The sequence below is a fragment of the Corvus cornix genome, unplaced genomic scaffold, assembly GCF_000738735.6.
Source record: "Corvus cornix cornix isolate S_Up_H32 unplaced genomic scaffold, ASM73873v5 scaffold10, whole genome shotgun sequence".
Lineage (NCBI taxonomy): Eukaryota > Metazoa > Chordata > Aves > Passeriformes > Corvidae > Corvus > Corvus cornix.
In genome coordinates, this window is record NW_024108679.1 from 59,512 (window position 1) to 72,812 (window position 13,301).

Here is a 13,301-nt window from a genome sequence, read left to right on the forward strand (position 1 = left end):
AAGACAGGTGTCTGCTAAGGAAGGCAGAAGCCTCCCTTGAAGTGGCAGATATAACCCCTTTTCCCTCTGAGTTATTATATTTTGAAATCAAGGGCCTTTAGGCAAAGATGTGGGAAATAGGAATAACAGTTCTTTACTATATATATATATATGTATATAACCAGTCAAACAAAACAACAACAACTCTGGCAGTAACAGCAATCACAAACCCAGTCCCAGCCTTCTCGGCTGTCAGGCCCTTTCCCCTCGGGTGCAGTTCCGCTCGCAGCCGGCAGGGGCGCTGGCGTCTCCCGGTGAGCAGGGCAGGTGCGATGGTTCCCTCGCGGCTGCAGGGGGCGCTCCGGAGCGAGCTCGGGAAACACGCGGCACTGGTGCCCTGGGATCCCAGGAAGGGATGGAACAAAGGCTTCACAAACCCCTGGGCAGCCGATCCCGGACTCTCAGGAACAGCAGGCTGGAACGGCAGGCTGGAATGGCAGGCACAAGCACAAATCCCAGATGGCAGACGAGGTGTATCCAAACGGGAAACTCCCCCGAGGTCTGGGCAGGCAGGGCGAGCATGGCTACAATGCAGCGAAGGCTCGAAGCAGCAGCGGGGCAGGGCAGCCACAGCCTGGCCTCCAGCAGGGCAGGGAAAGCGGCTTTGGGATCCCGGCATTGTTTCCAGCAGAAAGAAAAAACAACCGAGAAAAAGGAACCAGCAGCTCCTTTCTCTCCAGCTTCTCTCTCTGGACACTGAGAGCGAACTGAACCCACACCCAGGTGAAACAAAAGAGTGGCCAAGCCCTTTTTGTCTTCTCTTAAGCACCCAGCGATTTATTGTCTTAGTAACAGAATGGGGGAAAATTCCTTCAACAGAAAAAAAACTAGATCTCTTAAAACCCCAACAGAAGGAGATGAAATCCCACCCATCGTAGCCATGCCAGTGGGATCCATGGACGCTCCGTTGGACAGGAGGTCACAGCTGGAAACCACCTGCACCGTGGGGAGACCTGGGAATGAGGAGAGAACGGACCCATGGAATCGTGTCCCTTGCAGCTCCCTGGATTCCTATGCCAGGCCCACAGATCCCATCCCTCTCCCACAGATCCCACCCCTAGAGATCCACCCCATTCCCACAGATCCCAGCCCAGCCCCCAGCTCCCCCCACTCTGGTTGTACTGGCCTTGTCTCCACGTCACTGTTGGCCACGTGCTGGTTCCTCTCCTTGAGCCGGGTCTGGCCATCCCAATGTCTCAGGTCGGGCTATCCCAGTATCCTGGGTCTGGCTGTCCAAATATCTGTGGTCTGGCTATCCCAATATCCCAGGTCTGGCTGTACCAATATTCCGGGTCTGGCTGTCCCAATATCCTGGGTCTGGCTGTCCCAATATCCTGGGTCTGGCTGTCCCAGTATCCTGGGTCTAGTTGTCCCAGTATCCTGGGTCTAGTTGTCCCAGTATCCTGGATCTGGCTATCCAAATATCCCAGGTCTGGCCATCCCAATGTCCCTGGTCAAGGAAAAGGGTGGGTCTGGGGGCTGGGAGAGGGGGGTGGCCAGGAAAAGGCTGCGTTGGTGCCGGATAAGGGGGTGCAGGGGGGTCTCAGTGCCAGGCAAAGGGGTAAAAGGGCATCTCGGTTCTCAGGAATGGGAGTCCAGGGGGGTCTCAGGGTCAAGGAAAGGGGAGTGCAGGGACTGGGAGAGGTAGAAGGGAGTTCCAGGGGGCCCCTGTTGTCCTGGGTTGCAGTGTATTCTATCACCATCCTCGTGAGTTGTTGAAATCAGGTGGGGCAGTGTTTCCTTGCCTCCTCCCCCCAGACTATCTTGCTGTTAATGGCCCATCGTTGTCCTGCCGCCTGACACAGAGATAACTCCCTCTGGACTATCTTCTGTTAATGAGCCTCATCAACACCTGGCCTCATGTCTCATTACCCCATTGTGAGATGCTCCACCCAGAGGGAGGAACCAAGCATTCCATCCTGGATATAATCTGGGACTCTGAACACCAGAGACAACCCTTCCCACTGGATTTCCAGAGGACAGGAGCTACACAGCCACCACTGGACCTTCTGAGGAAGAGCAGACCCTTTTTCTACAGGATCACTGCTTCAGAGGACTGCAGCCACCATTCAACCAGACTGCTACCACCCCCCTGACTAACAAGGTGTCAGGTTGTATCTTGACTCTGTCAGTTTGAACCAGTGTTTTCTTCTACTTTTATTCCTTTTCTTTAATTTCGCCATTAAATTGTTATTCTGACTTGGTGCCTCCCACTGGTTTGTTTTCAAACTAGTACACCTGTGCCCAGGACAGGGGAGTCCAGGGTTTCCCAGAATAGGGGGATAATGGGGGGGGACACCTGCCACATCCAGGAAGGGGAGTACAGGGGGTCTCCGGTTTTGCAGAAAGGTGGGGCTCGGGGCTGGGAAAGGCAGGAATGGGGGTCCGAGGCATTCCAGGGCATCCCAGGATCCAGAACACAGGAAGTCTGAGGCTGGGAGACATGGGAGAGCCAGGAAAAGGGGAGCAGAGGGGTCCTGATGTCAGGCAATAAGGGATTTAGGGGGGTCCCTGTGGAGGATAACGGGTTCAGGGGGCTCCCGGGGGGGCCAAGGTCCCACTCCCCCCTCGCCGCCCCAGGAGCCCCCAGCCCCAGCGCTGGAGCCATCGCGCTGCTCCGGGCAGATCCCAGTGGTGCAGGTTGGGAGATGCGGCAGTGCCCGAGGGAGGGCGGGGGAATGGGGGGATCACTTCCAGCTGTCCCAGGGAAGGCTCTGTAAATCCCAGTTAATCCCAGTCGCTCCCAGTGTATCCTCAGCCACCCCCAGTATGGTTACACACACTCCCAGTATATCCCAGTTGCCCTCAGCATGTCCGTAGTCATTCCCAGACACTCCCAGTGGTCCCAGGAAGGTGTTTGTCATCCCAGTATCATACCAGTCATGCCCAGTATATCCCAGTTGCCTCCAGCATACATCCAGTCCTTCCCAGTTACTCCAGTTTGCTTGCAGAATGATCCCAGTTGCTCTCAGTTGCTCCCAGTAGCCAAAGTGTGATCCCAATTGCTCCCTTTCAACACCAATATGAACCCAATAACCTCCAGTATGATCCTAGTCACATGCCAGCACTCCCAGTATGGTCACAGTATAATCGCAGTTATTTCCAGTCACTCCCAGTATGGGCCCAGTTGCCTCCACCATGGTTCCAGTTGCTTCCTAGATCAACCCAGTCAGTCCCAGTATGATGCCATTTGCTCCCAGCATGCTCCCTGTTGCTGTCACCCCCAGTATGGGGGATGATATGCATGCTGCGTTTCCCAGTCACTCTCAGATACTCCCAGTATTAGTCCAGTCACTCCCAATAGGATCCAAATATGACCCCAGTGTGCTCCCAGTCACTGCCAGTATGAACCAGTTGCCCCCTACAGGTTCCAGTGGCTCTCTTTCACCCTCACTTTTTTTCCAGTCACTCCCAGTTCCTCCCAGCATGATCGCATTTGCTTACAACCACTCCCAGTCAGCCTCAGTGTAGTCGCACTCACTGCCAGTCTGATCCCAGTCACTTCCAGCATCATCCCAGTTCATCACAGCAGAAGCCCAGTTGCTTCCAGTCACCCCCAGCATGCACCCAGTCACTCCCAGTTGCTCCCAGTTGCCCCCAGTTGCCCCCAGTGTGGTCCCAGTTTCCCCCAGCACATTCCCAGTCACTCCCAGTGTGGTCCCAGTCACCACCCGCATGGTCTCAGACACTCCCAGTATATCCCAGTTGCCCTGAACATTCTTGTGGTCATTCCCAGGCACTCCCAGTTACCTCAGCATGGATCAGTTGCCCCCAGATTTATCCCAGTCACTGCCAGTACATCCCAGTTGTCACCAGCATGCATCCTATCATTCCCAGTTCCTCCCAGTCTGATCCCAGTGCATCCCCAGTAGGCTCTCAGCACGGGCCTAGTAGCTCCCAGTCAGGGTCCGTTGACACCCACTATAATCCCAGGATGATCCCAGTCACTTCCAGTATGATGCCAGTGGCCCCCAGTGTGCTCCCAGTTGCTGCCTGTCAGTGCCAGCATGAGCCCAGTAGCCTCCAGTAGGATCCCTGTGACTCCCTGTCTCTCCCAGTATATCCCATTCACTCCCAGTCCTTCCTACTTCTTCCCAGTTGCTTTCAGCATGATTCCAGTTGCTCACAGCCACTCCCAGTCAATCCCAGTATGATTCCAGTCACCCTCAGTATGATCCCAGTCTCACCCAGCATGGACCCACTGTGATTCCAGTATGATCCCAGTTGCCCCCATCATAGTTCCAGTTGTTCCCAGTTCCTCCCAGTATGATCCCAGTTGCCCCTAGAATAGTCCCAGTCACGCCCAGTTGCCCCCAGCATAGATCCAGTTGCTCCCAGGTGCCCCCAGCATGGTCTCATTTCCCCCCAGCATGATCCCAGCTGTTCCCAGTGTGGTTCCAGTCACCCCCAGTATGGTTACAGACACTCCCAGTATATCCCAGTTGCCCTCAGCATGCTTGTAGTCATTCCCAGGCACTCCGAGTTGCCCCAGTATGGTTCTAGTTACCTCAGAATGATCCCAGTCTTTCCCAGTTACTCTCAGTTGCTTCCAGCGTGGTGCCAGTTTCTGGCAGTTTCCAAAGTGTTGTCCCATACTCCCAGTATGATCCCAGTTACCCCAAATGTGATCCCAACTGCTCCCTCTCAATGCCAGTATGATCCCAGTCACTTCCTACCACTTCCAGTATGATCCCAGTTGCACCAAGTCATCCCCAGCATGGTTACAGTCACCCCCAGTATGATGCCAGTCACTCCCAGATACTCCCCGTATTATTTCAGTCATGCCCAGAGTGACTCCCTCTCATTGCCAGTGTGGGCTCAGCTGCTCCCAGTATGAATCCAGTCACTCCAAATATGACCCCATTTGTTCCCAGCGTTGTCTCTGTTGCTCCCAGTCACCTCCAGTATGGTTCCAGTCACGGCCAGCACCTTTCCAGTCACTCCCAGTCTGATTCCAGTATGATTGCAGTCATTCTCAGATACCCCCAGTACTATTCCAGTCACTGCCAGTATGATCCCAGCCAGTTCCAGTAGGATCCCAGTATGACTGCAGCATGGGCACAGCTCCTCCCATGATCTTCCAGTGTGGTTCCAGTTGAACCCAGTTGCCCCTAGTATAGTCCCAGTCACTCCCCATATGATCCCAGTCCCTCCCAGCATGGTCCCAGTCGTGCCCGGTTGTCCCCAGTTCAGACCCAGTCACTCCCACTTGCTCCCAGTAGCCCCCAGCATGGTCCCATTTCTCCCCAGCATGGTCCTGGTTGCTCCCAGTGCGGTTCCAGTCAATCCCAGTATGGTTACAGACACTCCCAGTACATATCAGTTGGCCTCAGCATGCTTGTAGTCATTCCCAGTCCCACCCAGTTTCCCCAGTAAGGTTCCAGTTACCCGAGTGCAAAGCAGTGACTGCCAGTGATGCCACTCCTGGGATCCCCCAGCCCTCTCCAGGCTCTCCAGGCTCCAAGAGGAGCCCCAAGGGCTGCAAGTCCCCACCCAGGGTCCCCAGTAAGGCCCAGTTTGGATGTGCAGCCCCCAATGTTCCCAGTTTCCCTCTCCTTTCCCCGGGCCGGGTTGCCCCGCCCCCAGCGGGTGGGAGCAGCCGAGAGCCCCGCGCTGCCCATCCCGACCTGTCCCGGCTCCATCCCCGCTGCTCCCGCGGGCTGCGAGGGGCTCGGGAATGGGGGACCCAGGGTGTCCTGGGGAGAGGAGGAGGAGGGGCGGGAGAGGAGGGATGAAGAAGGAGCAGGAGAAGGGATGGAAGTAGGAGAAGGAGGTGGGATTATGGAGGAGGAGGGATGGGTGAGGAGGAGAGGGAGGAGGATGAAGAGGAGGGACAAGGGAGGATGAAGAAAAGGAGAAGGAAGCACAAGGCTGAGCGCTCCCTGAATTTGCAGCCCCCCACCCAAGGGAGCATTGCTCCCTCATCCCGCAGGTGCCCGGGGAGGGGGAGCTCGGCCCAGATATCCTGGTGGTCCCTGGATTGGGTTTTTTTGGGGGGGATGTTTGGAGTATGGAGAACTCCAAAGCTGAGAAGAAAATGCTCCTTGCAGGGACATTGGGGGGGATCCCCAGGAGGTATTTTTGAGGGGTCCTGGTGGTGGTGCCAGCAGAGCTCTGGCAGCGGGCAGGGGGATGTGGAGTCTCCCTCGCAGTGGGGGTTGGGTCTGCCTGGGTCAGGCACGGCCAACTCCAGCCCGCAGCCAGGGGGCTGCGGGACCCCGGGAAAGCTAGAGGGGGGAACTTGAGGACCCCCAGAGTGGGGGCAGCAGAGAGGGGTGGTACCAGGACCAGGGGAGCCCTGGCAGTCTGGAGGAGCAGACCCCTGTGACCCCCAGGACCCCAAAGTGGGGAGCCCAGAGAGGGGAGAGCCCAGAGAGGGGGCAGTGCCATGTTTCGTGGGACCCTCAACAGCCTGGAGAGGGGGAGGGGAACTCCTTGGACCCCCTGCACCCTGAAGCAGAGAATAAGGGGAGAAGGACCCCTTGGACCCCATAACCCCCAGCATCGCTAAGTGGGGAGCCTAAGGTGGAGCTTTTTGGATTCCTGGACTCCCAGCAGCCTGCGGAGGGCGGGGACCAAGTAGATGGGGACCCCCCAAGACAAGTGTGACCCCCAGCAGCTGGGACAGGGGGGAACATCCAAACACCAGAGCAGGGAGACTAGAGAGAGGGAACTCCTGTGAGGCTTTTTCAGGGCTGAATCTTGGTGTTTGGGAGGTTTTTCTGGACCCCAGATGCCCGGTGACTTGTAGAGATGGAATTGAGCAGGGGGACATTCAAATTTAACATGCTCATCCCTTGTTTTTCCCCAAGCCAGGATTTCCCATTCCCAAACCTTTGCCAAATGGAGGAGGAAGCTGTGAGGAAGAGGAAGATGCCGCGGGACCCTCAGGCAGGTGAGGAGGAAGTCCCTGCCCCTTTCCCCCTCTTTTCTGCTCCATCTCCCAGCCCAGCATCACCCCCGGCTGCAGGACAACCCCGCTGCCAATTCCGTCCTGTCGGGGATGGACTGGGGGGATCTCCTTGCCCTTCCCTGTGGCACGTAGGCAAATGCCATCCTCTCCTTGTCCTTCCTCCCCTAGACAAGGAGCTGAGGATGGAGCCCAGGGAGGACAAATCCCCGCGGCAGAACCTGGTGGGAGAGGCCGTTTTGAGCGGCTCCATGGCGCAGGAATCCAACGGGGAGGAAAAGCCCCAGAGATCCCTTAGGAGGAGAGGCTGCAAACGCTGCCCAGGGAGCTGTGAGGAGGAAAGACCCACCCTGTGCTGGGAAGGCGACCAGAGATCCAGCCAGAGATCAGACCTGGTGGTCCATGAGCAGCTTCAAACTGGAGAGAAGCCCCACAAGTGCTTGGAATGTGGGAAGAGCTTCAGCCGGAGCTCCCACCTGATCCTCCACCAGAGGATCCACACTGGGGAACGGCCCTACGATTGCCAGGAATGTGGGAAGAGCTTCAGAGGCAGTTCTGGCCTGCTTCGCCACCAGATGATCCACACTGGGGAATGGCCCTACGAGTGTGGGGAATGTGGGAAGAGCTTCAGAGAAAGCTCCAGCCTGATCATCCACCAGAGAACCCACACTAGGGAGAGGCCGTATGAGTGCCTGGAATGTGGGAAGAGCTTCAGGCACAGATCCAGCCTGACTGTCCACCAGAGGCTCCACACTGGGGAGAGGCCCTATGAGTGTGGGGAATGTGGGCAGAGCTTCAGACAGAGCTCTGAGCTGATCATCCACCAGAGGAGCCACACCGGGGAGAGGCCCTACGAGTGTCCTGAGTGTGGGAAGAGGTTTCAGACGAGCTCTCATCTCCTCCTGCACCAGCGGACTCACACAGGGGAGCGGCCTTTCCGCTGCCCCGACTGCAGGAAGAGCTTCAACCGCAACTCCCACCTTGTCAGGCACCGGCGCATCCACACTGGGGAGGGGCCCTACGAGTGTCCCGAGTGTGGGAAGAGGTTTCAGACCAGCTCCAGTCTCCTCAAGCACCAGCAGCTTCACACAGAGGACAGGCCCTTCCGCTGCCCCGAATGTGGGAAGGGCTTCAAACGCAGCCCCCACTTCATCAGGCACAGGCTCACCCACACTGGGGAGAGGCCCTATGGGTGTCCTGAGTGTGGGAAGAGCTTCAGCCAGAGATACAACCTCATCTGCCACCAGAAGATCCACACTGGGGAGGGGCTCTACGAGTGTCCTGAGTGTGGCAAGAGCTTCACCCAGAGCTCAGCCTTGACCAGACACCAACAGAAGCACCGGTAAGTGAAGCCCTGCGAGTGCCCTGAGTGTGGGAAGAGCTTCGTCCGCTGGTCCAACTTCATCCCCCACCGAAGGACCCACATTCGCTGTATCCATGTTGGGAAGACATCTGGTGGGTTGTCTCCATATCCTTCTGAATCCCCATAGGCACCAGGGAGGATAATGTTTAGGAGGATTTGGGGGTTCTGAGGGGATATGGAAGAGTTTCTCCATTGCTTTGCACTCCAGAAGATGAGAGGCATCAATCTGTCACCTCAAAACCACTGGATCCCAGTGAAAAATGTTCAGTTCCCACTCCAAATGGCTCAGTCATATTCCAAAATTACTTGACCCTACAGCCCCCTCAAAATCCCCTGGAGGGGTTAGATGGCATTCAGAGGGTCTGGATGGAGTGAGAGGTACATGGGGGGGGGGGGCGGGGGGTGAGTAATGGGGGGGGGCGGCAGGGGTTTGGAATGAAGAGCTGGAGGCTGGGGATGATGAGGCTGGGGGGAATCTCCTTTCTGGTTATCCCCCACATCTGAGGGCATTTGGGTTATCCCCTGTTCCTGAGGGGTGTTTTGGGTGTGATGATGGTAGCAGCAGCTGCTGAGGTAACCAGGGAGCCAAGAAGGGCCAGGGCAACATTGGACTCACGGTGGGCTGGTACCGAAGTGTAGAATCTCTCCCTGGGTTATGGAGAGTTCCCACAGTCCTTTACTGTGGTATGTAAATTGTTTTATGGTTGGCCAGTTGGCCCTCCGCCTAGTTCTGTGTAGATCCCATTGAATATGTGTGCCCCCTAGTTAATATGTATAATGTTCTGGAAGTTTCTCTGCTCCTCGACACCCCATTGTTCTCTGTCCCTATTTCTGCCTCCCCCCTTCCCTGGTTTGTTGTTCCCCTGTCACTCCAGGTTCTCTCCTCCATCTAGCCCTCATCTGATTGGTTTCTGGCACTCTGCCTGCACCCAAAACCCCGAAAAATAAAAAAAAATAAATAAAAAAAAAAATCCTTGAACCCTCCTCTGTCAGGACCATTTTGTCACTGGACCCTCCTGCGTGTGTTTTGGAATAAACCTCATTGGAATCTACACAAAAGGCCTATCTCGCCTCTTTATCTCTGGCGACGTGACTCGATATCCATCAGGGCTCATGTTGGCGTGAGGCTTCTGTGAGCAGAGCCTGGTGCTGTCGTGCTGAAGCTGAGTATCCGGGATACTAGTGGAAGCAGCCCCAGCCAGGACGCTCTCCAGGAAGGACGTGGTGGCCCCCCACACCAACAGGCCAGAGTGTGTCATAGTGGCGCCCGAACAGGGACCTCACCCCAAGGTTCCTGTGGAGTGTGTCCTTGGCAGTCGAAAAATCGCTGAGTGTTCGCCTCAGGTCAGCTGCTTCCCTGAGTAGGCGCTTCAGTTTTATTAAGCGTCCTCCGAGGGATGGCCAGCAACCCTCTGAGTTAAAGAGGATCGGCTAGGCCAGAGGACTACTGTGAAAAGCCTTTTTTCCTGCCGATGCTTTGAGACTGGTGAGTAGCGCCTGGCAGGGCCATTTTGTTCATTTGTCCCTTTCCTTTTGGTGGTGGGTGAGGTAGTTTTGGGGAGATGGGAGCGAGTCTATCCCGGCCCCAACAGGAGGTATTCCTCTAAGCTGAGGGTTCCCTAAAAGCGGGCAAATATAAGTTTTCTAAGGGGCTTCTTAAACACTTTGTTCACTGGATTTTTTTATACTTTCTAAATGTGACAATTGAGTCGGTTAAGATGTTAAGTTTTTGGGATAGAGTTGGGAAGAGATTGTCGGTGTTGGGGAGAAACGCGGATCGTTCTGTGGGGAAGTTTTTTCCTTTACTGGTTTCGATTTACAGTTAGAAATATGGGGAGTAGCTTGGGTGTTTGTAAAAGTCCTAATCCCTTTTGGAATGTTCCCCATCCGCCTCTACCCTATCCCCATGTTCCTAATCTCTTTAACCCGTTTCTGGGGGAATCAGGAGGTGTAGCCCACCTTGCGGTGCAGGGTTGCCACCGTCTCCCTGACTCCTCTTGGTCTCCCCGGTTCTCTTTCCGTGACAGTGAGTGCACCGTCCCCCCAAGACTGTTCACAAAATGACGCCGGCCTCGTGGCCAGGCCCGCCATTTTGTCCCCGTCCTGCCCCATCATTCCCGCCGAAAACCACAGCTCCTCCCTTGTTCCACCCCTTGCAGTGATAGGTGCCCTTCCTTCGGACCCCTCCCCTGCGCCCCTTGCATCGTTGAGTGTAACCGTTCCACAACCCTCCCCTTTCACCGAGAATCCCTTTCTGGTCATGGATTCTACCCAACTCCCCACCCCTTCCATTGGCAGCCCTGCCCCTTACCAGTTTCCAGTTCCCATGCCACCTCTTCTGGTTCCCATGCTCCTGGGGCCAGAAGTGGGAGTGACAAAGGCCGGAACCAGGGCGGGGAAGGTGCAGTTTTCACTTTCCCGGTCTTGTACAACAGGACTGGGAATTCCCAGTGGGAACCATTTCCATATGCCCACCTGAAGGAGCTGTGTAAAGCTGGCAAGGAATTTGGGTGGGAGTCCCCTTACTTCAAAAGGCTTAATCCAAGCTACCTTCACCACCAATGCTCTGGTTTTGCAGGATATAAAAACAATTATGTCATGCATCCTTTTCCCCGGCTGAGTACCTCCTATGGGAGGGGACTTGGAAAAAGCAGCTTAGGGATCTCCTTTTGACATACCAAAGGGATCCTGCTAAGGCACATCTCACGATGGACCAGTTGTGTGGCGAGGGTCAGCTTTCAAAGCCCCAGGATCAGGCTGTGAACCTTCCTGAGCTGATCCTGAGTGACATAAAAATCGCAGCAGAATGGGCCTTATCCCTGACCCCCATGGCCAGCTTTACACACATCAAACAGGCTCCCCAAGTGTCATTTGTTAAGTTTCTGAACAGGCTCCGGGAAGCTGTGGTGAGGCAAGTTAACAACATTGAGGCCCAGGAAGAGCTGCTCAGCACTCTGGCTAAAACAAACGCCAGTGAAGCCTGCCAATTGGTGTTGAGGGCGCTCCCCCTGGACTCGCCTCCCACCCTTGATCACGTGATCAAGGCGTGTATGAAGCTGGTCCCTTTGGACACTGCCACCATCCAAATAAGCTGGGGGGTGTAGTGGAAGCTATGGAGAATTCCCGGCCAGGGAACCTTCCATCGGGCTGCAGAGACACACACAATTGCTTTAATTGTGGAAGCCCTGGCCACTTTGCAAAAATCTGTCCTAAGCCTCAAAGTTTTCACCAATTCCCCACACCTAATAAACCTTCTGAGCCTGTTCCTGCAGACTGCTCTAAGTGCTCAGCGTGCAGACACTGTCAACACCAACAATACAACCAGGGAAACCAGAAGCAGAGTGCGGAGTGGCACCGTGCGATGACACAAAATTAATGGCTGAGCTCCCCAAGCCTGCTAGCTTTGACAACGAGAAAGTCTTGAAAAGGTGGGAACTAGAATGACAGGTTTCCCTGGTGAGTGCTTCCTCCATCCACTTTAAAAAGCAGGTTCAGAGACAAATTGTGACCAAACGGGCTTTTTTAGTTCCAGCAAATGCAGAGCTCTTGGTTATGACTGATCCCATATGGGGTCCACAAGAACTTTACATTGAACCCAGTGTTCAGGAAATTGACTCGGACGGGACTGTTACATTTTTTGCATCTTGTTGCAACCCACCCTTCTTCCTAGCTGAAGGACAGGTGGTTGCTCAAGCTATCATCGTTCCTAAGGACTATCCAGGTGCTGCAGAACACCTTCCGTGTGGTGGACGGAACTCGTGGGATGGAACAAACCCACCACCAACTGCTGCCTGCGCAATGACAAAGACATCGTCAGCTTGTCCGGCACGGTAGACACGGGGGCCGATGTGACGGTTGTCTCTAGAACAGAATCACCCCAGGGATGGAGAATGAAACTGGCAGGTGGGAGAGTCACCAGCATTGGGAGGACAGCTGCTGCTGAGCAGAGCATTGATAATATTCTTATCGAGGGTCTGGGCAAATACATTGCGTCAGTCGGACCGTTTATCATTGACACTGGCCTTACCCTGTGGGGACGGGACCTATTGTCCCAATGGGGGACTCGCCTTGAGATTCCCTCACCCTGGGATTTTCAGTAGGGGCCACTGCGGGGTGCGATACCCCACGCCTAAATTGGAAAACCGACACTTCGGTGTGCGTTGACCAGTGGCCCTTGATCCGGGAAAAATTAAGCACCCTTGAGTCCCTAGTGGAGGAGGGCCAAAGGCAATATAGTTCCATCGAATAGCCCTTGGAACTCCCCTGTTTTTGTACTTAAAAAACCAGGCAAAGACAGGTGAAGGCTCCTCCATGACCTCAGAAAAATCAATGAGGTGATTGAGGACATGGGTCCCCTCCAACCAGGCATGCCATTGCCCTCTATGCTCCTCCAGCATTGGCCAGTATCTGTCATCAATATTAAAGACTGTTTTTTCAGAATCCCTCTTCATCCGTGTGACACTCCCCGGTTTGCCTTCTCTGTCCCGTCTATCAACCGGCAAGTCCCTATGCGCAGGTACCACTGGCGAGTCTTGCTGCAAGGCATGAAGAAGTCCCCAACCATCTGCCAGTGGTACATAGCGGAAGTCCTATCCGCAATCTGCAAAACATTTCCTAGAGCAATCATCCTTCACTACATGGATGATATCTTGATCTGCGCACCCAATGAAGACCAACTGAAAAAGACATTAAACTACACCATTCATGCCATCAAGGAAAAGGGCTTTGAGATACACCCTGACAAGATACAGTGTACCACCCCATTGACCTATCTGAGTCTTCGCATCGGGGAAAAGACCGTCGTGTCCCAGAAGATTACCATTCGAGACAACCCGAGGACCCTAAGAGATTTCCATCAACTCTGTGGGTCCATCAATTGGGTCCGTCTTTTGCTGGGACTCATGATGGAGGACTTCACACCTTTTTTCCAGCTGCTAAGGGGCTGCGAGGACCTTGACTCTCCCTGGACTGTCACCGCAGAGGCCCGGG

At 55.0% G+C, this 13,301-nt stretch overlaps 1 protein-coding gene and 1 long non-coding RNA gene across 2 annotated transcripts; one reads left to right on the forward strand and one right to left on the reverse strand.

The window, feature by feature from the left end:
* Nucleotides 1-787: 787 nt before the first annotated feature.
* Nucleotides 788-3,644, reverse strand: LOC120412088. The gene is made up of 2 exons (XR_005604750.1): nucleotides 2,917-3,644; nucleotides 788-992 (listed from the first exon to the last, which is right to left on the reverse strand). It is a non-coding gene; the product is annotated as an uncharacterized LOC120412088 (long non-coding RNA).
* A 3,137-nt stretch (nucleotides 3,645-6,781) lies between these two features.
* On the forward strand, nucleotides 6,782-8,695 carry LOC120412077 (zinc finger protein 436-like). The gene is made up of 2 exons (XM_039572408.1): nucleotides 6,782-6,934; nucleotides 7,121-8,695. Exons 1-2 carry the CDS (start codon nucleotides 6,793-6,795, stop codon nucleotides 8,293-8,295), a joined length of 1,317 nt encoding a protein of 438 aa, XP_039428342.1. The 5' UTR covers nucleotides 6,782-6,792; the 3' UTR covers nucleotides 8,296-8,695.
* Nucleotides 8,696-13,301: the final 4,606 nt, after the last annotated feature.